This window comes from Mangifera indica, chromosome 20, assembly GCF_011075055.1.
Source record: "Mangifera indica cultivar Alphonso chromosome 20, CATAS_Mindica_2.1, whole genome shotgun sequence".
Classification (NCBI taxonomy): Eukaryota; Viridiplantae; Streptophyta; class Magnoliopsida; order Sapindales; family Anacardiaceae; genus Mangifera; species Mangifera indica.
The window spans coordinates 10,953,957-10,977,741 of record NC_058156.1 but is presented as its reverse complement, the minus strand read 5'-3'; the positions used below and the strand labels follow the sequence as shown (position 1 = coordinate 10,977,741).

Below are 23,785 nucleotides of genomic sequence, written 5' to 3'. Positions count from 1 at the left end.
ACATTCATATGCATATATATTTATATATCAAATGTGTATATATATATTTTTATCGATTTGTTAATAAGTTATGAATTCGAATAACGAGTTCAAACTATTGATCTGAATTATGAATTAAAATCAAATTTTTTTTAATTGAGTCAAACATAAGCCAACTTTAATTTTGATTAGATGAATTTAAGAAAACTTAAGTTAGAGTATTTTTTATTCAAATTAAACTCGAATAAATAAATATTTAAATTTTGTTTGATTTATATTTATCTGTAATTTTTAATATGCTTATATGACTAATAACAATGGATTTATAAATTTTTAATAAAAATATAAAACATCAAATCATTAAAAATATAAATTTATTTAGTTTAATAAAAATATTTATAATTAACCGTTAAAATTATAAAAGTAATACTAACAACAAAAGATTATTTGTCCTCCTGTTGGTTTTGTCCTGCTAAAGGTCTTTTTTTTTTTTTTTTTAAGTGTTTATATACATATGGTATGTTTGTGTATATTCGCATAATTTTTCCGAACCAAACAAATTAAACAATGTTTGTGAAGCCAGCACACAACATAAAGAAATATATACATATTCACATGATTTTTCCCGAATAATTAAAATTACTCCTAACAAACTAAGTAGCGTTTGTGTCACCGTTTAATTTGAACAATATTTTATTATTAAAATTAAAAAATTATTTTAAAAATATGTTATTTTAAAAATTATTAGGTGTAAATTTTTTTTTGGTTGAAAAAAAACTGTAGAAAAGTATGAAAGTAATCTAATTTTATCGACTTGAAACTTGCAATCTAGTCATGCAAGAGATGCTCAAGCTACTGAAATGCGGTATTTATTGAAACATTTTTAATGTGGTTTACACCCACATCAAAAATTGGACCATTTCGGTCCATTATGCAAGAGATGCTCAAACGAGAATGTATCTATTGTTAAAATAATAAAATTGTATGTCCACATTTTAGGAATATTAATTATTTAATTATCTTTTCAACCGTTTATATATTTAATCATATTTTTATTTAATATATATTTATAATCATATTTATATTTAACTTCCCTTTAATAAGAAAAGTTATTTGGTCAAGTATTTAATTTAGTGTTTAGCCAAATATTTGTTTAGATATATATAAACGTTGGAGAAAATAACTAAAATAATTAATATCTTCACATTTTAAATATACAAGATAAATATTCAAACAATATATTATTATATAATTTAGTAATTTTAAATTAATGATATATTATTAGTGTATTATATTATATATAACTCAATCTAGAATTAAGACTACTGAAGCAAATAATAACACACGGTATAATTCATCTTGCTTATTAAATTGGCGTTGACCTTTGATCAAACTAATTCTCTTACTTTTATGATCTCGATTCTTAAATGGATGAATAAGGATGGACATGCATGCATGTTAAATGTGATTGAAGTTGTGGCAGGGACCAAAAAGTTGATCTCCCCTTATGATTGATGTCATGTTGCACATTTATAATCATTTAACTTGATCAAACAGTTAATCTCATTTCCCATCTTCCTAACCTACTTGAAAGACTATATTATTAATGTCACTGTCTCATGCACGTGGTGTATATTCAATTGTATCTTCCTTATTCATATATCTTTGGTGTCAAATAACGTTAATATTAACCTCCATATGGACAATACCAAAACTAGTTAATATTATTATTATGTGGTCCCCTGCCCCCCTCATGATTGATGCCACGTTGCACATTTCTAGCCATTTAGCTTGATCAAACGGTTGATCTTATTTCCCATCTTTCTAACCACCTGAAAGGCTGTATTATCAATGTCATTGTCTCTTACACGTGATGCACATTCAATTGTATCTTCTTTATTCATATATCTTTGGTGTCAAATAACGCTAACAGTAACCCCCATATAGACAATACCAAAACTAATTGATATAATTATTATGTGGTCCCCCCCCCCCCCTTGATTGATGTCACTTTACACATTTCTAGTCACTTAGCTTGATAAAACGGTTGATCTTATTTCCCATCTTTCTAACCTACCTGAAAGATTGTATTATTAATGTCATTGTCTTTTACACATGGTGCACATTCAATTGTATTTTCCTTATTCATATATCTTTGGTGTCAAATAACGCTAACATGAACCCCCATATGGATAATACCAAAACTAGTTGACATAATTATTATGTGGTCCCCCCCCCCCCTCATGATTGATGTCACGTTGCACATTTCTAGCCATTTAGCTTGATCAAACGGTTGATCTTATTTCTCATCTTTCTAACCTACCTGAAAGGCTGTATTATTAATGTCATTGTTTCTTACACGTGGTGCACATTCAATTGTATTTTCCTTATTCATATATCTTTGGTGTCAAATAACGCTAACATTAACCCCTCATATAGACAATACCAAAACTAGTTGATATAATTATTATGTGGTCCCCTCCCCCCCCCCCCCCCCCCCCCCTCATGATTGATGCCACGTTACACATTTCTAGTCATTATTTAGCCTGATTAGACAATTGATCACATTTCCCACCCTTTGAACCTACTTGAAAAGTTGTATTATTAATGTCACTGTCTTTTACATAAGGCGTGCATTTAATTGTATCTTCCTTATTCATATATCTTTGGCTCCATGTGGCATACATTTAATTGTATTTTCTTTATTCATATATCTTTGGCGCCAAATAACGCTAACATTAATCTCTATATGGATAATACTAAAACTAGTTGATATAATTATTATGTGGTCCCCACCCCACCCAAGATTGTTGTAATTTCAAATTTTCATTCTTTAACTTTAAAAATTTCAAATACCTATCAATAGATGGTTAAAATTAAGGTCAAAAATCTTATTCCTACCCAAAGTATCCTGTTTTACTTCTTAACTTTGAAAATCTCATTTACCTAATCATGAATAATTAATTTTGTTAGTTTTAAGGGCAAAATTATCATTTTATATGTAATATAAAAAATAAACTTAAATTTTATTTTTTTCCCCTCTAAACCCTAAAAGCTAATCATTTTGCCTCATAGGTCAATTTTTAAAAAATGACATTTTCTCTCCTAAGGTTTAGTTTTCAAACTTCGCTATTATCTTTAGTGTCATTGTCAGCGGTCCCTCCCTCTTAAAGTTTTCTCTCCCTTTGACAATTTCTCTCCTCTCATCTGGACACCTAATCTATATTGAATGAAGCCAGGGACACGAAGAGCTTCGTCTTCTTGACCAAGCTCTTCATCTCTCCAGCTTCATTCAAAACCAATCGGGCATCCAAGTGAGACAAAAGAGATTGTCAGAGAAAGAAGAAGCATCGGGAGGGAGAGGCCACCGGCAATGGCATCGGAGATGGGGCCTAAGTTTGAAAACTAAACCCTAGGGGGGAATGTCATTTTTTAAAACTTAGCCTATAGGAAAAATGGTTAGTTTTTAGGGTTTAAGGGGGGAAAAAAAATAAAATTTTAAACAGTTAGAATTCTATTAACTTTAACCACCTATAGGTATGTAAATGAGATTTTTAAAATTAAGGAGTGAGAACTTGAGAAAAGACGATCCTTTGGGTGGGAAATAGTCATTTGGCCTAAAATTAATGACAACAGTTAAATTTTTTGGGTAAAATCACCATCTTAACTAATGATGAATTAAAAAATAATAAAATATTATCCATTTTTTCCCTATATTTAGAAAACGAATAATTTCTCCTTAAGATTAAGTTTTGAACTATTACATTTTCCTCCCTAAGGTTTTTTTCTTTTTCTCTCCCCTTTTTTGGTGTTGTCACGATTGGCTTCTCTTTCCTTCCCTCTAGTTTGCTTTGCCAATGCCTTCTCCATGTCTTCATCATCGAATGAAGATGATGCCTTCATCTAAAAATGAAGATGACGTCTTTGTCACTAGATGAAGAAGTGGAGAAGGCATTGACAAAGCGAACCAAAGGGAGGGGAAGACATGCTGACCAGTAATAGTGCTGGAAATAGAGAGAAATAGAAGGTTGAGTTGAGTTGATCACTTCACTAGATTCCAAGATTGAATATAAGACCCTTGTAGAAATTTACAAATCTTTATTAAGACCTTTGTTCAAAATCAAACATTTGTAAATATAAATTTAATTATATTTATAATAATTAATAATATATTATATACGAGCATAAGTTTTTAACTATTAAATTAAATCATGAGTAAAAATTTTCCATATTATATTTTCTTGATAATCTATTTACTCTCATCGACGTCATCATTATGGTTCAATGTCTTTCATGGAATTAATATTTGCAATGGCCTGTCAAACCGATGGTGGGAAACAGTGGAAATATTAGGCCAAAAAACTTGTTTTCATCTAAGATGTAGTGAAATCAATAACACAAATGTGTGATAGATTTGTACGTTAACTGACATATAGATCTGCTAATCACTATTATATGAATTTAGATAATAATAATAAATAAAATTTTAAAATAATAATTTTACTTTTGATATTAATAATAAAAAAAGATAAATATTTAAATTTTTTAAAATTAATAAATAAAAATTTGAAAAAATAATAATTAACAGTTATGTACATATAGTATGTTTGTGAATATTCGCATAATTTTTCCCAACCAAATAATTAACAGTTACTCCAAACAAATTAAGCAATGTTTGTGAAGCCAGCACACAACATAAAGAAATATACATATTCACATGATTTTTCCCGGATAATTAATAATTACTCCTAACAAACTAAATAGTGTTTGTGCCACCGTTTGACTTAAATAATATTTTATTATTAAAATTAAAAGATTATCTTAAAAATATATCATTTTAAAAATTATTAGGTGTAAATTTTTTTTTGGTTGAAAAAAACTGTCGAAAAGTATGAAAGTCATCTAATTTTATCGACTTGAAACTTGCAATCGAGTCATGCATGCTCAAGCTACTGAAATGCGGTATTTATTGAAACATTTTTAATGTGGTTTACACCCACATCAAAAATTGGACCATTTCGGGCCATTATGCAAGAGATACTTAAATGAGAATGTATCTATTGTTAGAATAATAAAATTTATGTCCACATTTTCAGAATATTAATTATTTTAATTTTCTTTTCAGCCGTTTATATATTCAATCACATTTTTATTTAATATATATTTATAATCATATTTATATTTAACTTCTTTTTAATAATAAAAATTATTTGGTCAAGTATTTAATTTAGTGTTTGGCCAAATGTCTGTTTAGATATATATAAACAGTTAAAAAAATAACTAAAATAATTAATATCTTCACATTTTAAATATACAAGATAAATATTCAAACAATAAATTATTATATAATTTAATAATTTTAAATTAATGATATATTATTAGTGTATTATATTATATATTACTTAATCTAGAATTAAGACTATTGAAGCAAACAAGAACACACGGTACAATTCATCTTGCCTCTTAAACTGTCTCTAACATGTGACATGCATTCAATTGTATCTTCCTTGTTTATATACCTTTGGCACCAAATAACACTAATACTAACCCTCATATGGACAATACCGAAATTAGTTGATATAATTATTATGTGGTGCCCCCCTTTCCCCCCTCTTTATGATTGATGTCATGTTACACATTTCTACCCATTTAACTTGATTAGATGGTTGATCTCATTTTCCATCTTCCTAATCTACCTGAAAAGTTGTATTATTAATGTTAGTGTCTCCTACATGTGGCACACATTCAATTGTTTCTTCCTTATCCATATATTTTTTTGGTGTCAAATAACAATAACGTTAACCCTCATATGAACAATATTAAAACTATGGTGCCCCCTCCCCCCCCCCCCCCCCTTCTCTCATGACTGATGCCACGTTGCACATTTCTAGCCATTTAGCCTGATAAGATGGTTGATCTCATTTCCCATCTTCTTAACCTACTTGAAAGGTTGTATTATTAATATCACTGTCTCCTACACGTGGCGTGCATTTTAATTGTATCTTCCTTATTTATATATCTTTGGTGCTAAATAACAGTAACATTAACCCCCATATGGACAATATCAAAACTAGTTGAAATAATTATTCTATGGTGCGCCCCCCCCCCCCCCCCCCTTCATGATTGATGCTACGTTGCACATTTCTAGCCATTTGGCCTGATGAGATGGTTGATCTCATTTCCCATCTTCTTGACCTACTTCAAATATTGTATTATTAATGTCACTATCTCCTACATGTGGCTTGCATTTAATTGTATCTTCCTTATTCATATATCTTTGGTGCCAAATAATGCTAACATTAACCTCCATATGGATAATACCAAAACTAGTTGATATAATTATTATGTGGTCCCTCCCCCCCCCCCCCCCCCCCCCCCCCCCCCAAGATTGTTGCAATTTCAAATTTTCATTCTTTAACTTTAAAAATTTTAAATACATATCTATAGGTGGTTAAATTAAGGTCAAATGACTTATTCCTACCCAAAGTATCCTCTTTTCACTAATTCTCATTTCTTAACTTTGAAAATCTCATTTACCCACCTATAGACAATTAACTTTATCAATTTTAAGGGCAAAATTATCATTTCATATGTAATATAAAAAATAAACTTAAATTTTATTTTCTTTTCCCCTTTAAACCTTAAAAGCTAATCATTTTACCCCATAGGCCAAGTTTTAAAAAAATGACATTTTCCCCCCTAAGGTTTAGTTTTCAAACTTCGCTGCCATCTTTAACGCCATTGTTAGCGGTCTCTCCCTCCTAAAGCTTTCTCTCCCTTTGACAAAATCTCTCCTCTCACTTGGACATCTAATCTATGTTGAATGAACCCAAGGACACAAAGAGCTTCATCTTCTTGACCAAGCTCTTCATCTCTCCAGCTTTATTCGAAGCCAATCAGGTGTCCAAGTGAGAGAAAAAAGTTGCCAGAGAAAAAGGAAGCATCGGGAGGGAGAGGTCGCAGGCAATGACATCAGAGATAGAGCTAGAGTTTGAAAACTAAACCCTAGGGGAAAATGTCATTTTTTAAAATTTGGCCTATAGGAATGAAAGTATTGGAGTATTCATATGTTCGGAGACCAAGATCAATCTAGGTTCGTGATAGTTACCTTTTTCTTTGTTTTCATGCATTTATATGTGTTATCATGAAATGACATGTATGCAATATGTTCAGGATAATGTGGCTCAACAAGAGTTTGTGTCCTAATAAGAGGATGTAATTCACTAGGAAGATGTCCCCCCGAAAAATGTTGAGAAGTCTCTCATAGCTCCAAAACAATCATAATTTGGTTGCGTTTTATTGAAAGATAAACAATTGATTAGTCCATTCACCGATCTAACAAAGACACAAAAGACCATTGTAACAAAAGATAGCCTATTATTGTTGTGCACTTGGTGGTACCACAGTTTATTAGATAATGACAGTAGACGTGTCTTCCTTGTTGGTTCTAATAGAACAACTAGAAATGTGAGCAAAGGTGTCTTTTGGACCTCATTGGTTACTCAAGGGTTGTGGTTGAATAACTTGATATGCACTTATCTTATGAGTTCACTTATTTTATTTCACATCGTTCAACTTATGCTCTCATTTCTTTTCCAACATAGCATGTCGAAGCTTTTCTTAGAATACTTTGTCATGATGTTCGGGATTCTTGCTTCGGAACATCACAAACATACCTGAATTTTAACTTGGTCGGCCTGGGCGATGGCTAGGTACTTCTTAATTGATAAGAATTACTAGTCACAATAATGTACGACAATATCTTATATGGTGTCATTAACTTCATAAATTTCACTTTACTTGTTGTATATTCTACAGAGTTGTACACATACATTGTCATTGTCAAAGTTGATGGGAAAGTACACCCGACACACAATGCAAATTAAAAATAATGTAACAATATATAACATAACAAACAAGTAAAAGTATACCACATTCTCAATGAAGCTTCATGCCCAAAAGTATTAATTGGGCAATTAAGGGGAGAAGTCATGGATTTAATGTAAGAATGAAGCCACCGCCCAGTCTGACCAAGTTAAAATTCAAGTATGTTTGTGATGTTTCAAAGCAAGAGCTAGCATCGGGAGACTAGAGTTTTTATGCTCATGTTAATAAAGTGTCTTGCCCAAAATCATGAGTTTAACTTTACAACCAAATATTCGAAATTGCTTAGGACGTAAATAGCCATGTGCCTCTTCCATGGGAGGACATTTGATAAGAAATATTTTGTGCTGATATTATACGTTTACATAATTTATTTGATATTTTCGTTAATAAAATATTTTGGATGTCTATATGGATATTGAGGGATTTAATTAATGGAAAGTGCGAACTACTGTTGAAAATTTATGTAGTATGTATTGAGGACTTAAATTAATGGACAACTTATTTTACTTATTCTTATGGTTTAGTAATTCGTATTTATGTCTTGTTGCAAAGAAATTAATGACACTTCATAACTATCTCTTTTATCTATATATGCAAGTGGGCATTATTTCAAATATCAATCTCCATCCATTACCAAATATTAAAATATTTTAGATTTCGGTAAAATAAACGCAACTTAACATGAAGATGCAATGACACCAATAATAGTAGTTATTTATCTTTGATAGTTATCCATTATTTTGTTAACAGAATTCTTATCCAATTGATAGCCATTGTTGGTATTTGTTTTGGTTTGGTAATCCTTCTTTCTTTGTAATATTAAATAAAATTATGAATACAAATAAATTATATAAATTTATTTATAAAATTAAAGAGATAAATTATAATTAGTTAATATAATTATTTATTTTTTCTCTCATTTTAAGATTATTTAATAAGATAATGTTATATTAATTTATATAGATAAATTTATATGATTTTTTTGTACACATAATTTTTTTTATAACAGATAATATTGTTCATAAATAAATAAGAATCTAGGTTAACAAGGCGACTAAAGTAAACTTTTTTGTTTTTAAGTACACACAATTGGCACTGCAATATTACAATATTAATGTCAAATATTGAATCATTATTAAAAAATAAATTACAGATTATAATTACAAATTATATGCAGGAGTAACTCTTTTTTTTTGTGTGTATATATATATATATATATATATATATATATATGCAAAACTCAATCAAATTGCATGGGAAATAGGTATGATTAATTTTAGATTAATTTTTGTATAATTATTGACGTTTACTAATAAGAAATAGATAAATTTCTAATGTAAAAATTTATATTTATAAATCGTAACGCAATGATGAATATAACTATATAAAATGTGTGTAAATATGAAAAAACGTGTGCAGATGTAAAAAGATACGTACGAATACGAAAAGGTACGCATGAATATGAAAGGGTGCACACCTTTTATGATTTATAAATATCAATTTTTACATCAGAAATTAATTTGTTTTTAATCCATAAATATCAATAATTACACAATAATTAATTTAAAATTAATCTGTATATTTAATATAATGATACAAAAAAAAAAATTGTCTAATAAAAACTATTGTGAATATGAAGTAATAAGGTAAAACATATTATTGAAATAAAAATTAAATTTATTTAAGAAAGTAAAATTAGCCAAAGTTAGTCAAAAAAAATTAGACAGAAAATTTCTTGACTATTTTAATTAATTTTTCCCAAACATTTTGTTAGAATCAAGCCAATTACTGTAGATTATTAATATCCTTATTTTTATTATTTTAAATAATAAATGTTTTATTATAATCACGTCATCACGTCAATGAGAAGACATCAGACAGACATAGGTATATTATTATTTTAAATATAAAATATTTTTTAAGACCCCATGATTAAAGTCTTAGTTCTATATATATTGTCCGTGTTGAATGGCTATTTAAATGGAAATATTTCATTTTTTTAGAACGAATTATTTTTTCCACTCAAACTTTGGCCGTAATAGTTGATATAAATAACTTTTTCCCACTTAAAATCAAATATAAATAATGATTTTTTGCCCAAAATTAAATTATATTAATAAAACAAAAATATTAAAAAATAAAATTATTATTTTATCCCTATTATATCTTTTTTTAAAATTATCATATAATCTTAAATTAACAAAAATTAACATTTTATCTTCACTCAAAATTAAACTATGTTAATAACACAACAATATAAAAAAGTGAAATTACTGTTTTATCTTTACTATTTTATTTTCAAAATTACCATATAACCCTAAATAGACAAAAAAACTAAAAAGAATATTTTAAATATTCAAATTATGTAAGAAACATCTTATTTTCTTTTCCTTTTCACCCACACTCATTCTCTTTCTATAGATAGGGGTGTGTTTATCGACTTGAAAATAAATTGAGTAATATTCAAATTGACATAAAGTAACTTAAATTATCTTGTATTAATTAGAATGTTAAGAGAAACATTACTATAACAGAATTTGTTAAAGACATATTGAAGAAATGTTAAAGAACATGTATGAACATTTGTTAAAATTTTTACATATTATATATATTTGTATCTTCATAAAATTGTAATTACTCCTTTAATTCTTGATATTGTTTAAAATTTTATTTCGTATTTTAAAGGGTTTTAGTATATAATTTTTTGAAATATTTGTAAATAAGATAAAGTTTTATAAATGTGTTTTGATAATAGTATGTTACGGTAATTTAAAGAAAAAAATTAAAATATTAAAATCATTCAAAGGGTGATTTTAGGTCAATTTGGTTATATTAAGTTAACTTAAACTATAATTCATATTGGGGTAATATTGAAAATTTTCACGTGATTCTAATTTATATTATGTTATGATCAAAGGTATTTAATGTAAAATCCAAATCTATACGGCTCAAATACAATAATGATAATACAAACTACGGATAGAGACAAAACAATTGGATGTAAATTATTAAAACTTGTATTTTTATTATTTTAAATACTAAATATTTTATTATAATGACGATATTTTGTCAAAGAGAGAGACGTAAATGTGTTATTATTTTAAACAAGATTAAAGTCTTAATTGGAGCTCTATCCATTTTTTTAAGAGTGAATAACATGTCCTACCCAAGGTTTGACGTACAAAGACCGTTCCACCCATAATTAACATTAATAACTCTTTCCCATCAAAATCCAAGCATAAATAACAATTTTTTCACTTAAAATTAAACTTTTTTATTTAAACAACCATATGAGAAAGTAAAGTTAACATTTTATCTTTATTATTTCATTTTTTTAAATTATCATATAATCTTAAATTAACAAAAATTAAAAATGTTATTTCGTCTTCTTTTCAACTTTATTTCTTCTTCCTCTCTTCTTGTATATTAGAGGGTGAATTATTATTTTTATAAACAGTAGGTCTTTTTATTGGGGGTAATAGGAAATTTGGAGAAAAAGGTTTTGGTTTCAAAACATCATTCTATCCCAATAGTTTTAAAAATTGAAAATTATATGTTAAAGAATTGAATAAAATATAATAAATTATGAATGTAAATGTTATCTTACAATTATTAGAGCTATATAATAGTTTTAAAATATATGGAGGCCTAAAAAGTATTCAAAGATTGATATATGAGATTTTAAACATAATAATTTAAGATTAAATTATTATGTTTAAAATGTTTGAATTAAATAAAAATTAATGGATGTTAAAATTATTATTTCAACATTAGACCACGAGTATTTCTAAACAAATTTTAATTTTTTATGAGAACATATTATTTATGTCAAATCAGAGGGAAAAAATTTTTTAATCCAAACCTTTGGGTGAGAAAGTGCTATATATAAATATGGTCAAAGAACTATTTCCCACCCAATGTTTACTTTTTGTGCAAATTCCATCCATTAACTTTGAAAAACCTATTTACCTACCCATGGACTGTTAAAAAAAACAGATTCAAGGACAAAATCATTATTTTATCTGTAATATTAAAAATAAACGTAAATTTAATTTCTTTTCTACCTCTAAACCCTAACAACTAACAATTTCTCTCAATCCAAGTTTTTAAAAGTAACATTTCACCCCCTAGGGTTTCCAAACTTTTGAATTGAATTTTCTGGTAACGATCGACAATCTCCAAATGACGTCTCTTTCTCCCTGACATCTCCTCTTTCTGATCGTGCAACGTCTTCTCCTCTTAGGAGTCGTCATCGACGAAGACGACGCGTCTTCGTCGAGACGAAGACTCTTCTTACGTCGTACAACATCGAAAGTATACGACCGGAAGGAGAGGCCTTTGGAGAGGGAGAGCAGATGTTTGGAGATCGCCAGTCATCATCGAAAAAATTAGATCTGAAGTTTGGAAACCTTAGGGGGGGAAATGTAATTTTTGAAAACTTAGATTGAAAGAAAATTTTTAGTTTTTAAAGTTTGGGAGGGTAAAAAGAGATAAAATTTTAAGAAGTTAGAATTCTGTTAATTCTAACTGCTCATAGATAAGTATTTGATATTATCAAAAATAAAAGAATAGAAACTCAAGATTGCAGCTTACCTTGGGTGGGAAATAGTCCTTTGGCCATATATATATATATATATATATATATATATATATATATATATATATATATATATATATATATATATATATATATATATTGAGCAGTAAGAAGATAACACGTACCAAGCTCTCTATAAAAATGGAGAATGCGTTCCTTATTTTCTGGTACTACAAGATTTGCAATTTTGTTAACTACCCTAATCTGAAGAAAAATTGTAGAATGAGAATCAACTGCTTGGAAGATCATAGGTTGAAGGAGTTACAGGATCTGGCCGAGTTAGGAGATGTCGATAAATTATTTTCAGTACTCACGAAGGATCTATATGTTTTGGAGGATATTGAAAAGATACCATTAGTGAGTACTCCCTTACACACAGCTGTAAGCCAAGGAAACATACATTTCGCCAAGGAAATAGTAAATTTAAAGCCATCATTAACTTGGAAGCGAGACGAACAAGGGCTTAGCCCCCTCCATTTGGCTTTGGAAGGGAAGCACCTGCAGAAATGGCAGAATCCTCGTGATCCGGATTTGATGTGGAAGTACCGGGAACTTATAAAATGGTTGATTAAACATGACAGTGGGCTTGTCCGTGTTAAAGCAATGGGGTTGGTTACTCCTTTGCACTATGCAGCTCAAGTAGATGATGAATCCAGCTTGGCTGAGTTTTTGCATGCTTGTCCATCATCAATCGAAGATTTGACTGTTAAATCTGAAACTGCTGTCCATGTCGCCATAAAAAAGGGGAGACTTAAAGCCTTTAAAGTCTTGTTAGGATGGCTTCGACGCTTCGACAAACTGGAGATCCTGAGCAGGGAGGACGAAGAAGGAAACAATGCATTGCATACTGCAGTATCTGCAAGAAAACATGAGGTAAGCATCCGATATTCCTTCTCATTTTCTTTACATAAGCTTCTAATATTTCATTTTCTCCTCAATAAAGAAGATGGTGAAGCTGTTGCTTCTATATATGAGAGTGAATATAAGGAACAGTAAAGGCTTGACAGCTTTGGACGTGTTCAACGGTCGCCAAGGTCAAGGTTCGGTAGATGCAGCAGTTAAGGACATTCTACTTGCTGCTAAAGCTAAAACTGCATCTCAACTCCAGCGTCCTTCATTAGTCGAGAAGTTTTTAGGTGTCTTAACGTATTTACAAATAATAATTCGGCAAATCTATTTTATGGATTACCGACGCGTTGATGAAATTTCTCGTGAAGACCGAAACGTACTACTAGTGGTAGCAGTATTGGTAGCCACAGCCACCTATCAAGCTCCACTAAGCCCCCCCGGAGGATTTTGGCAAGATGACGGCAATCCGCAGCCAACAGCCAACAACGCTACTATCAGTAACATCAGCACCACCACCACCGTCTCTAGTACAAAGCCTTCTGAACACCTTGCAGGGGAAATGATTATGGAGTCTTCAGCCCAATTAATATTGTTGACAGCTAATTCTTTCGCCTTTTTTACGTCTATGTGCTTAATTCACACTCTTTTAGCTGGGCTCCCATTTAGCTTAGCCATTATGGTTATGATGACTTGCATGGCATTCTCGTATTGTTATTCTATTTTTGAAATTTCAAGTAACAACGTTACCGTTGGGACTCTGTTTCCCATTTATCTGGCTGTAGGTTATGCAGTTGTTGTTTTTCCGGGTTTCCTCAACAAAGGCCTTAAAATGCTACTGCCACGTAAACTAGGAACCTAGGAAAAAAAGTGAATTTAATTTTAGCCGCCGCTTGATTATATTTTTTTGTTGGAGTCGGCAGTATTGTTTGTAATGTTATTGTTGCACGTGCTTTTAATATATTTAATGAAGTTGTTTCTTTCACCATAATGATGGGATTTCAACTCAATCACCTAAAATATATATATATATATATATATATATATATATATATATATATATATATATATATATACATATATATATACATATATTTTATAATTAAAGATTAACTTGTATTTATTAAATTGATAAATTTAAGTAAATTAAACTTTTATAAATATGGTAAAATTTTAAATCTAAATTTTTATTTTAAAAGTTATAATATTTTATTAGTTTTATTAACTTTTAAAATAGATATATTTTAATTTTTAAAGATATTATTTGTACTTTTTTTCAAATCAACCAAAATTATTTAATAAAACTATTATTTATTAAATATTTAAAAACTTTAAAAAAAATTTAAATTTAAAAAATTAATATTTTTTAATCCAAAGATTTAAAAATTGTTATTTTCTTTTGGATATTTTTTTGGTCACTTTCTCTGTTTTGATAGACAATTGATACTTTTCACCCATCTTTTCATTCTAAGTAGTCGGGAGAAGTTGCCAGCATATATAAACAAATTATATAATATGATTAACTAAACCATAAAAATAAGTTTAAAAAAGGATTAAATAATTGCTTAATAAGTAATTATTATTAAATAATAGAGCACTGATTTAAGCTTTAGCTGAAGAAGCAAATGATAATAATCGAATAAGTCATATCAACATTAACATCACCCCCGAGCAGAGATATAAACAAATTAAACTAATCCCATGCAACTTGTGATTAAATTAATGATCTCCAGAAAAAACAAATTAACGTGACGCATATTAATTACATTATAATGAATAAAAAATATCAACTTGTCATAACAAGGAAAACTAAAAATCTCGGCTATCAGAAGGAGTTCTCAGTGTTAGATGATAAACTTGCTAAATAATGCAATGGGGACAGATTGCCATGAGATCTGCACCAAATAAGGCAATGGAGATAGATTATCATGAAATTTGCAAAATGCTATTTATAACTTGATTCTAAATTGATTTAATTAGTTATTTTTATTAAGAGTTGGTTAGTTAATTTCCTAATTTGTGATAGCTCTTACTTTATAAAGTTGTAATTTTTCTATTAGTTGAAGTGAGAATTAAAAAAAATAGAGACTCCTGTTCTCCTCTCCAGCTTCTTGGTTTCGAAATTAAACAGTTTAGGCCAATAAGTTCCAGCAATTGGTACTCCTCTCTGGGTTCTTGGTTTCGAAATCAAATAATTTAGGCCAAAAAGTTCCAACAATTGGTGTCAGAGCCACAGAAAAAAGGAAGAAGGAGATGGCCAGGAACAGATTTCAAACCCCAAAGCTCACGAAGCAGAACTATGATATCTGGTGCATCCAGAAGAAAGCTCTCTTTGGATCAATAGATGTCTGGGAGTTAGTCCAAGATGGATATGATGAACCCACAAATGCTGAAACCGAAGATGCAATGTCTCAAGAAGAAAAAAAAAAGAGTTGAAAGGAACGAGGAAGAAAGACAAGAAGGCTCTATTTACAATTTTTCAGGGCATAGATGAAAGCATGTTTGAGCTCATCGCCTCGGCAGAGACATCTAAGGAAGCCTGGGATCTTCTAAAGAAATCATTTGGAGGTGTAGAAAAGGTAAAGAAAATTTGTCGTCAAATGCGAAGGTCGCAGTTTGAGACGCTAAAGCAAGAAGGTTCAAATTCAATGACTAATCACTTCTCGTGAGTCATTGGAATCGTGCATCAGATGAGATGGAATGGTGAAACAATCCAAGATGCTCGAGTTATGGAGAAAATCCTACAGTCCCTAGTTCCAAAATACAAAATGGTGGCAATAACCATTAAGGAATCAAACGATTTGGAACATATGTCAGTGGAGCAGCTCATGGGTTCTCTTCAAGCATATGAAGAAAGGTTGAAAGAAGACAACCAATCAATTGAACAAGCATTGCAAACTAAGTTGACAATGCAAGATTCCAAGAGTGAAAGCAATAGCGGAAGTTGGCAAAAAGGAAGAAGTCAAAGAAAAGGAAGAGGTCGTGGAAGACAAAATTATAGACAAGACAAGGAAGAAGAAGTACAAACTAACAACAATCAAAGGGGACGTGGCCGAGGACAAAGTAATGACAGAGACAGAGGTAACAAACTATCAGAAGTTTGGACATTATGCATCTGAATGTTGGCACCGAAAGGAAAACAAGGTACAATTTGTTGAAAAAGAAGAAAAGATGCAAGATGATATTCTGCTAATGGCCTGTAGAAGTTCAGAAGCAAGTGAATCCAGCACCTGGTACTTGGATACAGGCGCCTCGAACCATATTTGTGGATCTAAAGAGTGTTTTGCTGAACATGATGAAAGTTACTCAGGTAAAATTGCATTTGGACATTTATCCAGAAGACCGGTAAGGGGAAAAGGTTGGATCATGCTGGAATTAAAGAATGGAGAGCACAAATATATTGGAGGAGTGTATTTCGTACCAGACATGAAAAACAACATCCTAAGTGTGGGGCAATTACTTGAAAAGGTATACGAGATTCAAATGAAAGATTCAACGCTTCAAATGTGAGACAAGAATCAGACTCTTGTAACCCTTGTAAAGATGGCAAAGAACAAGATGTTTCCACTATCTTTAAGTGTATGCAATCCAAAGTGTCTTATAGCTTCGATTAAGAGTGACTCAACCCTTTGGCACTTGAGGTATGGACATCTAAACTATGAATCTTTAGATCTATTAATATTAAAAGGAACGGTAATTGGGATGCCCAAAATACAAAACCAAAACAAATGTGTGAAGTATGTGCCGTAGGCAAACAACGAGGAAGCATCTTTCTACGTAAAAGATTAGGAAGAGCTACCCAGAGATTGGAGCTAGTACATTCACATATCTGTGGACCAATAACCCCTGCTTCTATGGTGGAAATAGATACATTTTAATGTTTACAGATAATTATAGTGAAAAAACATGAGCTTACGTATTAAAAGAAAAATGAGAGGTGTTATCTAAATTCAAAGAATTCAAAACTTTGGCTGAGAAGCAGAGTGGAACCTGGATAAAGAAGCTGTTACTTACCGTTTGAGTTTATGTAATGGAGAGTTGTTTTAAAATTTCCATCATAATAAACAGACTATTCTATTGTATGTTTGTGGTAATATTATTATAGAAATATATTCATTGGAAGAAAAGAATATAAAAAAATATTAAATAATATTAATTTTGCTAAACATGTCCCAGTTTTAAATGAATTATGATAAATCACATATGTTCTTTCTATTTATTATGTGACTATTTATTTTATTGATTTGATATACACTACTTCCATCAAAAGAAGTATGTATGATTACAACATCAATTGTAGAGACATAATAAAGAGAAACTAACTCAAAGTGTGAGAAGTTCACTCACACTTACACAGTTACACCTAACCATTTTCCTAACCAATGTGAAACAACCCAAGTTTAACACAATTTTCCCAAGACCCTCTAATATGAAAAGTAACACTTCCACCCAAGTTTAACATGGCTCTGGGTTCCTTTCACATTCAAATTTTACAAATAAGACATTGAATAATTCGGTAGGTTTCAGGGCATCCAAGAAACACAATGGCAAGTTTGTAGCATTGACCACTTGAACAATTTGGCAATCAAAATGTTCTCCACCAAAACAGAACATATTAAACCAATTGCTGTGCCTTGGAAACAAGATGACAATATTGAATACTCAGCATTAAACAAGATGACAACCCCTGCACTAAGTTAGCCTTAATCCCCGGTGCTACCCCCAAAACAGTCCCGTCGCTTGGTGAATAGCGAAAGCAATTCAAGAATACACACACACAGTCCACACAAAGATACATTACTTGAACAATTGCTTCAGTACAAACCATACAATGAAGCCTTATATATAGGCATCTTCCCTATGCCCTCGAATATCTACCCGTGTACAATGAATTTACATTCCACATAGCACAGCTCCCCGTAGCTGGCTGCCCCAGGTAATAAAGATAAGAATTACACTTAACAAGGCATCGGATTCGCACCCTTGGACTACATTGGATATTTTGCTGGAATAGTATTATGGAACACTCCAGAACCTTTGCTGCTGGATTCCTTGGCCCAAACACCCCTGTTGGCCTTGCTGAATAATGGGCTGGATGTCCACTGAGTTGCTGCACAAACCTGGCCTTGCCCCTGGGCTTGTCTGCTGCACTGCTTCTGACCTGTATTCATACTCTGGCAAGCTGAACCCGGGTTCACACTGCCCGCTGCCCCTGATTGGTGCTGTGACAGCCCCGCGCTGCACCCGCACCAATCCGTCCGTGACAAAGATCTCTAAATCCTGAGCTTAATGAAATATTCATCATGCATTTTTATTATTTATAACATAATAAAATCATTTCCTCATATATCATGATTCCAACCAAAGAAAAATAACACTAAAATAGCATATATAAATTCAACTAGCTTCTCTGAATAATCAATTACTGATAATTGTAATAGTTGATCTTACCTTTTTTATTAACAAAAAATATATTTAATTCAATTAGCCAATACTTTACAGATTTTTATAATGAATTGTCTTAGTTTTTGACAAAAAAGTTAAAACAAACGAAAATGTTATAAATATGAACTAAGTTCTTTATGCATTAATTTCAACATATCAAACAATTTTTCAAAGAACAAGGAGAAATCTATTACTATTTTCACTATTTTTTTTCTCTTAGTCTTTATTTTCTATCTGTATGAAAATTTCTTAGACGTTTTCGTTAAGTTAGATTTTTCTTTATTTAATATGGTAAGAATGTATTATCAAACCAAAGAAATGAGTCAACAAATATCAATAACATCAAAATTAGGTTTGTATATTTTTAAGTACATAAATAATATTTTATGATATAATTATATAATTTTAAATTAAAAATAAGATATACTTTAATCATATATTGATTTATTGTTTATATATCTAAAACAAAATCCAACCTTTTTTCATAGTAAAAAATTTTTTAGGTTGTAAAATTCTAGACAAGGAACTTTTCCTTCTTGGCTGCTGGGAAGCATTATTAATTTCTTTACAACAAGACAAATTAAAGACAAATCATCGATCCGGTCACATGGCTGCAACGACAAATGAAGAAAAAAACAGAGAAACAATTATAATTGGGTTTGTAATGGATACAACAGTCATTAAACAAAGGAGAGTGATGGTTGAATCAAGGTTCTCGATCGGGATTTATTTCTCTTCATCTTCAACTCATTCTCTCAGTGAAGAATAGGATATGGGATTTTTCATCAAAAAAGATCTGATGGTTAGTATTGGTATTTTTGTTGATCTATTATATATATCTAATTGAACGGATCTGATGTTTTTTCACCCGGATTGTCAGACTAACACCTCGTGTACTATGTAAACAATTTTAACCCTAAATTTTCTTTTGACGAATAAAATATTCATTTATTCTACAATTTTCTTGCTTTCTTCTCAAATTGATTAGTCAATATTCTCTATTTTCTAAGCCACTAGTTGAAGCTTCACACCTTGTCATGAACTGAATATATGTGAAGGAAAAAGTCGCCTTCAGCATCTTGGTAAGCTGGATTCCATTGATTTAATATAATAATAAAATCAATGGAACTTGTCTAAATAAATCAAAGTGGATAATCCAACAACCGAGACAAATTATTTTAAAAAAAAAATAGATATAATTTTCTCACTTTTATTATCTCGATGTTTAAATGTATAAATAAAGATAGACATATATACACATTAAATGTGATTGAAGTTGTGGTAGGGACCAAAAAATAGGTTCTCCCTCATGCTTATGCTATATAATATATTTTTAACTATATAACGTGAGCAAACGGTTGATCTCATTTTCTACCTGCCTAACCTATTTGAAATGCTGTATTATTAGAGTCACAGTCTCATTTCCCATCTTCGTCTCTGAAATGACAACAACTCGTCTATCTTCGTTGGAATGAAGAAAGCCATCGTCTTTGATAAATTTCGTCCGTCGTGGATGGATGAAGATGTAAAGAGAAGCCGAGAGGCGGAGATCTAAATAAAAGCACTTAAATAATTGAACCTGTCACGTGCAATTGCAGAACTTGCCCTTCTATTCAATAATAACCCTTAAACAACTGACAGTACGATCTACCATTAAGGAGTTCTCATCAGTCGGTTAAAGCACCAACTCAAATGCCTTGTTGAATCCTCTAAAAAGATTGAAAAGCATGTCAGGTGTGGTTGATGCTTTAGTCTCATTTGCGATTCAGAGGCTTGGGGACTATCTCATCCAAGAAATAAAGTTCTTGCGAGGAGTGAAAGGCGAAGTGGAATTTCTGAAGAAAGAGTTGGAATGGTTGCATTGTTTCATAGATGATGCACAAAAAAGGCAAATTAACAGCCCTCTGATACGGAAGTGGGTACTTGATATGAGGGACATCGCTTACGATTGTGAGGATGTCTTGGATGGATTTATTTTCAAAGTCCATGATGAAGGGAATCCAGATACGCTCAGAGTCGACCATGGGACTCCTTCAGAGCGAAGGCAGAGACTCTTTGCTTTCTTGAAGAAGCTTTCTTGCATTATTTGCAGCAAAACCCAGGAACAGATCGATTTATATGGCATTGGCAAAGAGATTGAAAGACTAAAAGGTAGACTTAAAGATGCGTCCGATAGAAGTGTACGGTATAATCTCCAAAATATTAAAGACAAGACAGAGGGAGAGAGCTCGGCTCGTACCAGATTGAAGGATCTAAGAAGAACCACCTCCTTCCAGCTCGAAGAAATTGAAGTTGTTGGCTACGATCAGGATGCTCGCACATTATTGGATCAACTACTTGACAAGAAGAAGCCACAACGTTCCGTAATCTCAATCGTTGGCACCGGTGGTTTGGGTAAAACAACTCTCGCTGGAAAACTTTATCATCATCCAGAAATCAAGAATAATTTCAGTTATCGTGCCTTGGTTTCTGTGTCTCAAGAGTACAATACTAAAGATCTTCTTGAAAGAATTATACAGTCTTTCAAGAGGAATCTACACATGCCAGAAATGTCACAGGAGGATATGACAAACGAAGATTCAATGGGGAGTTATCTTAGAAAATCCTTGAAAGGACAAACATATTTGGTGGTGATTGATGATATATGGCATAAAGAAGCTTGGGATTGTCTTAAAAGAGCCTTTCCAGATGAGAACAAGGGCAGCAGGGTGATTATGACCACTCGCAATGAAGACATCGCTAGGGGAGTAGACGACAGTACTTTTCCTTATCCACTTCGATTTTTAACGCCAGATGAGAGTTGGCAGTTATTTTGTATGAAAGCTTTCAAGAATCCAAAAGTGGACCAGGGATCGAAGCCGCAGGAATGGGAAATGGTGAAAAAATGTGGCGGTCTACCACTCGCCATTGTTGTATTGGGTGGATTATTAGCCACAAAGAAGCCGAACGAATGGTCCAAGACTCGTAACAACATCTGGAAGGATATGGGGAACCATAATATTGAAATCAAGTATTTATTGGATTTAAGTTTCGATGATCTACCTTCGGAGTTGAAGGTGTGCTTCCTTTACTTGGGCCTCTTTCCAGAAGATCATGAAATTAAAATAAAGAAATTAATCCGATTGTGGGTGGCTGAAGGTCTCATATCGCAAGAGGGAGATAACACAATGGAAGAGTTGGCTGAGGATTACTTGAATCAGTTGATTAAAAAAAGTCTAATTCAAATAGGCCAAATTAGACGAGGCAGAATTTTTACATGTCGAGTCCATGATCTTTTGCGGGATTTAGCAATTCAAAAGGCGAAAGAGCTCAACTTTATTTGCACCGAGCATGAAATCGAAAATTCAGCTGAGTCATCAAAATCACGACGACACGCTTTCTATCTTGGGAGAAATACGTCTTTGCTTCTTCAACATTGTAATCCACCCTCTCGTTCTCTTTTGTTCTTCAGTCAATACTTCCATCATCAACCAACCTTTTTGGAAGGTTTATTATCAGAAGTTTGCAGAGGGTCTCAAGTGGTAAGAGTTCTTGATTTTGATAGTTTCTCCTGCAAAAATTTATACAGATCACCAGAAGAGATAGGAAAGTTGATTCACTTGAAGTATTTAGGATTAAGAAAATCAGGGATTACTGATGTTCCATCTTCCATTGGCAAGTTGTTGCACCTACAAACTCTGGACTTACCAACAAGGCTTGAGAACTCTGCTCCTTCATTACCTTCTGAAATAGGTATGCTAACGGAGTTGAGGCATCTTATTGGATTTTTATATACGGAATTGAAGATTGACAATTTGACAAAACTTCAGACCTTGAAGAACGTAAGCTATTGGCTTTGGAATACAATTAGTACAGAAAAACTGGTTAATCTTCGAGAGCTGAAAATAATTTCGTTTAATGTTTATCTTCGAGAGCTGAATATAATGTTGCACCGTGATTCTCGTCCAGGGCTGACAATAACTTCGTACGGTGATACAGAGAAAAAAGAGTTTACTTTCGATTCCATTGCCAACCTGAAAAGCCTGCGGATTTTAATGATTGAACTACTGTACAATGATGTGTTTTATTTTGGTTCTCTGGAACCCCTTTCTCATTGTGAACATCTTCGGGACTTAAACTTAAAAGGGAAGATACAAGACCTACCAGGAAACCTGCATGAGCTGGTGCCAAATCTTGAATGCCTATCATTACATGGGTCAAATCTGAATGATGACCCGATGCCTAAATTAGAGAAGTTGTTGTATCTCACGCATCTCCAGTTGGGCGAAGACTCTTATCACGGAAGCAAGATGACATGCTCGGCTAATGGTTTTCCTCGGCTTGAAATTCTAAATCTTTGTTCGGAGCAGATGTTTCATATGTTGAAAGTAGAAGAAGGAGCTTTGCTAGCGCTCAAGAAATTGAAAATCAGAGCACCCTCTTCACGGGCACCTGTACTAAAGCGCTCTATCAAAACTCCAAATTATTTAGCTCGAGTGCTTGTGGAATGTGATACCGATCGTCGCCTTTAACTTCCCTTTGTTGTGTTGTGCTCTCCTCAAATTTGTAATTGGGTGAATGGAGTGTATTTTTTTTTTTTTCTAATTTGTGATTTGGTGGGCTTTCCTTGAACTTGTAATTCGTTAAGTGTGTTTTTGAGTTATTTTTAAGTTGTTGTGGTTTCCTGTCAATTGTAATTTGTAATCAATGTGATGAGTTTGAGCATACATTTTATGGCTTGTTTGCATTACTTTTTCCAGTTAATTTGTAGCACTTAGTTTTTCAGTCATTTTCTTTTATTGGAGCTAAGTATTTCCTCGTGAGATTTGAACGAGTATTTTATAGTAGTTTAATTTTATAAAATATATATTTTGATTTTAATGTAAGAAATTCAATTGAGTTTCACATCTTGGTAAACGGATTTTAATGTTTTATATATATTTTTTGATTTTAATAATGGACATGGGATGAGATGAAAGAGGTCATGTCACAAATGATATGGTCTTACATAAGTTAACATACTCTACATATTGGAGAAATGACAGTATAAGA

The 23,785-nt window shown here is 31.5% G+C and overlaps 3 protein-coding genes across 4 annotated transcripts; all 3 read left to right on the top strand.

Annotated features, from left to right (window-relative positions):
• Nucleotides 1-12,579: 12,579 nt before the first annotated feature.
• LOC123204402 (ankyrin repeat-containing protein BDA1-like) lies at nt 12,580-14,298 on the top strand. Of its 2 annotated transcripts, none has more exons than XM_044621029.1 (2): nt 12,580-13,336; nt 13,410-14,298. In XM_044621029.1, exons 1-2 carry the CDS (start codon nt 12,605-12,607, stop codon nt 14,169-14,171), a joined length of 1,494 nt encoding a protein of 497 aa, XP_044476964.1. In that variant the 5' UTR covers nt 12,580-12,604; the 3' UTR covers nt 14,172-14,298. The 2 variants fall into 2 exon arrangements, with proteins under 2 accessions (XP_044476964.1, XP_044476963.1); XM_044621028.1 differs by having other exon boundaries at nt 13,407-14,298.
• Nucleotides 14,299-15,807: 1,509 nt separating this feature from the next.
• LOC123204352 lies at nt 15,808-16,819 on the top strand. The gene is made up of 3 exons (XM_044620957.1): nt 15,808-15,888; nt 16,000-16,166; nt 16,234-16,819. The coding sequence occupies exons 1-3, from the start codon at nt 15,808-15,810 to the stop codon at nt 16,817-16,819; spliced, it is 834 nt and encodes a 277-aa protein (XP_044476892.1).
• Nucleotides 16,820-20,127: 3,308 nt separating this feature from the next.
• LOC123203903 (putative disease resistance RPP13-like protein 3) lies at nt 20,128-23,462 on the top strand. Its single transcript, XM_044620377.1, has one exon. The coding sequence runs from the start codon at nt 20,482-20,484 to the stop codon at nt 23,263-23,265; it is 2,784 nt and encodes a 927-aa protein (XP_044476312.1). The 5' UTR covers nt 20,128-20,481; the 3' UTR covers nt 23,266-23,462.
• Nucleotides 23,463-23,785: the final 323 nt, after the last annotated feature.

What these genes read in the sequence shown, in the direction of transcription:
- LOC123204402 (XM_044621028.1), top strand. Translation starts at nt 12,605, where the DNA reads ATGGAGAATGCGTTCCTTATTTTCTGGTACTACAAGATTTGCAATTTT. An exon ending in TATCTGCAAGAAAACATGAG is followed by an intron (nt 13,337 to 13,406) that starts GTAAGCATCCGA and finishes TCCTCAATAAAG; the next exon opens with AAGATGGTGAAGCTGTTGCT.
- LOC123204352 (XM_044620957.1), top strand. Translation starts at nt 15,808, where the DNA reads ATGTTTGAGCTCATCGCCTCGGCAGAGACATCTAAGGAAGCCTGGGAT. An exon ending in CATTTGGAGGTGTAGAAAAG is followed by an intron (nt 15,889 to 15,999) that starts GTAAAGAAAATT and finishes ATCGTGCATCAG; the next exon opens with ATGAGATGGAATGGTGAAAC. An exon ending in CTTCAAGCATATGAAGAAAG is followed by an intron (nt 16,167 to 16,233) that starts GTTGAAAGAAGA and finishes CAAGATTCCAAG; the next exon opens with AGTGAAAGCAATAGCGGAAG.
- LOC123203903 (XM_044620377.1), top strand. Translation starts at nt 20,482, where the DNA reads ATGTCAGGTGTGGTTGATGCTTTAGTCTCATTTGCGATTCAGAGGCTT.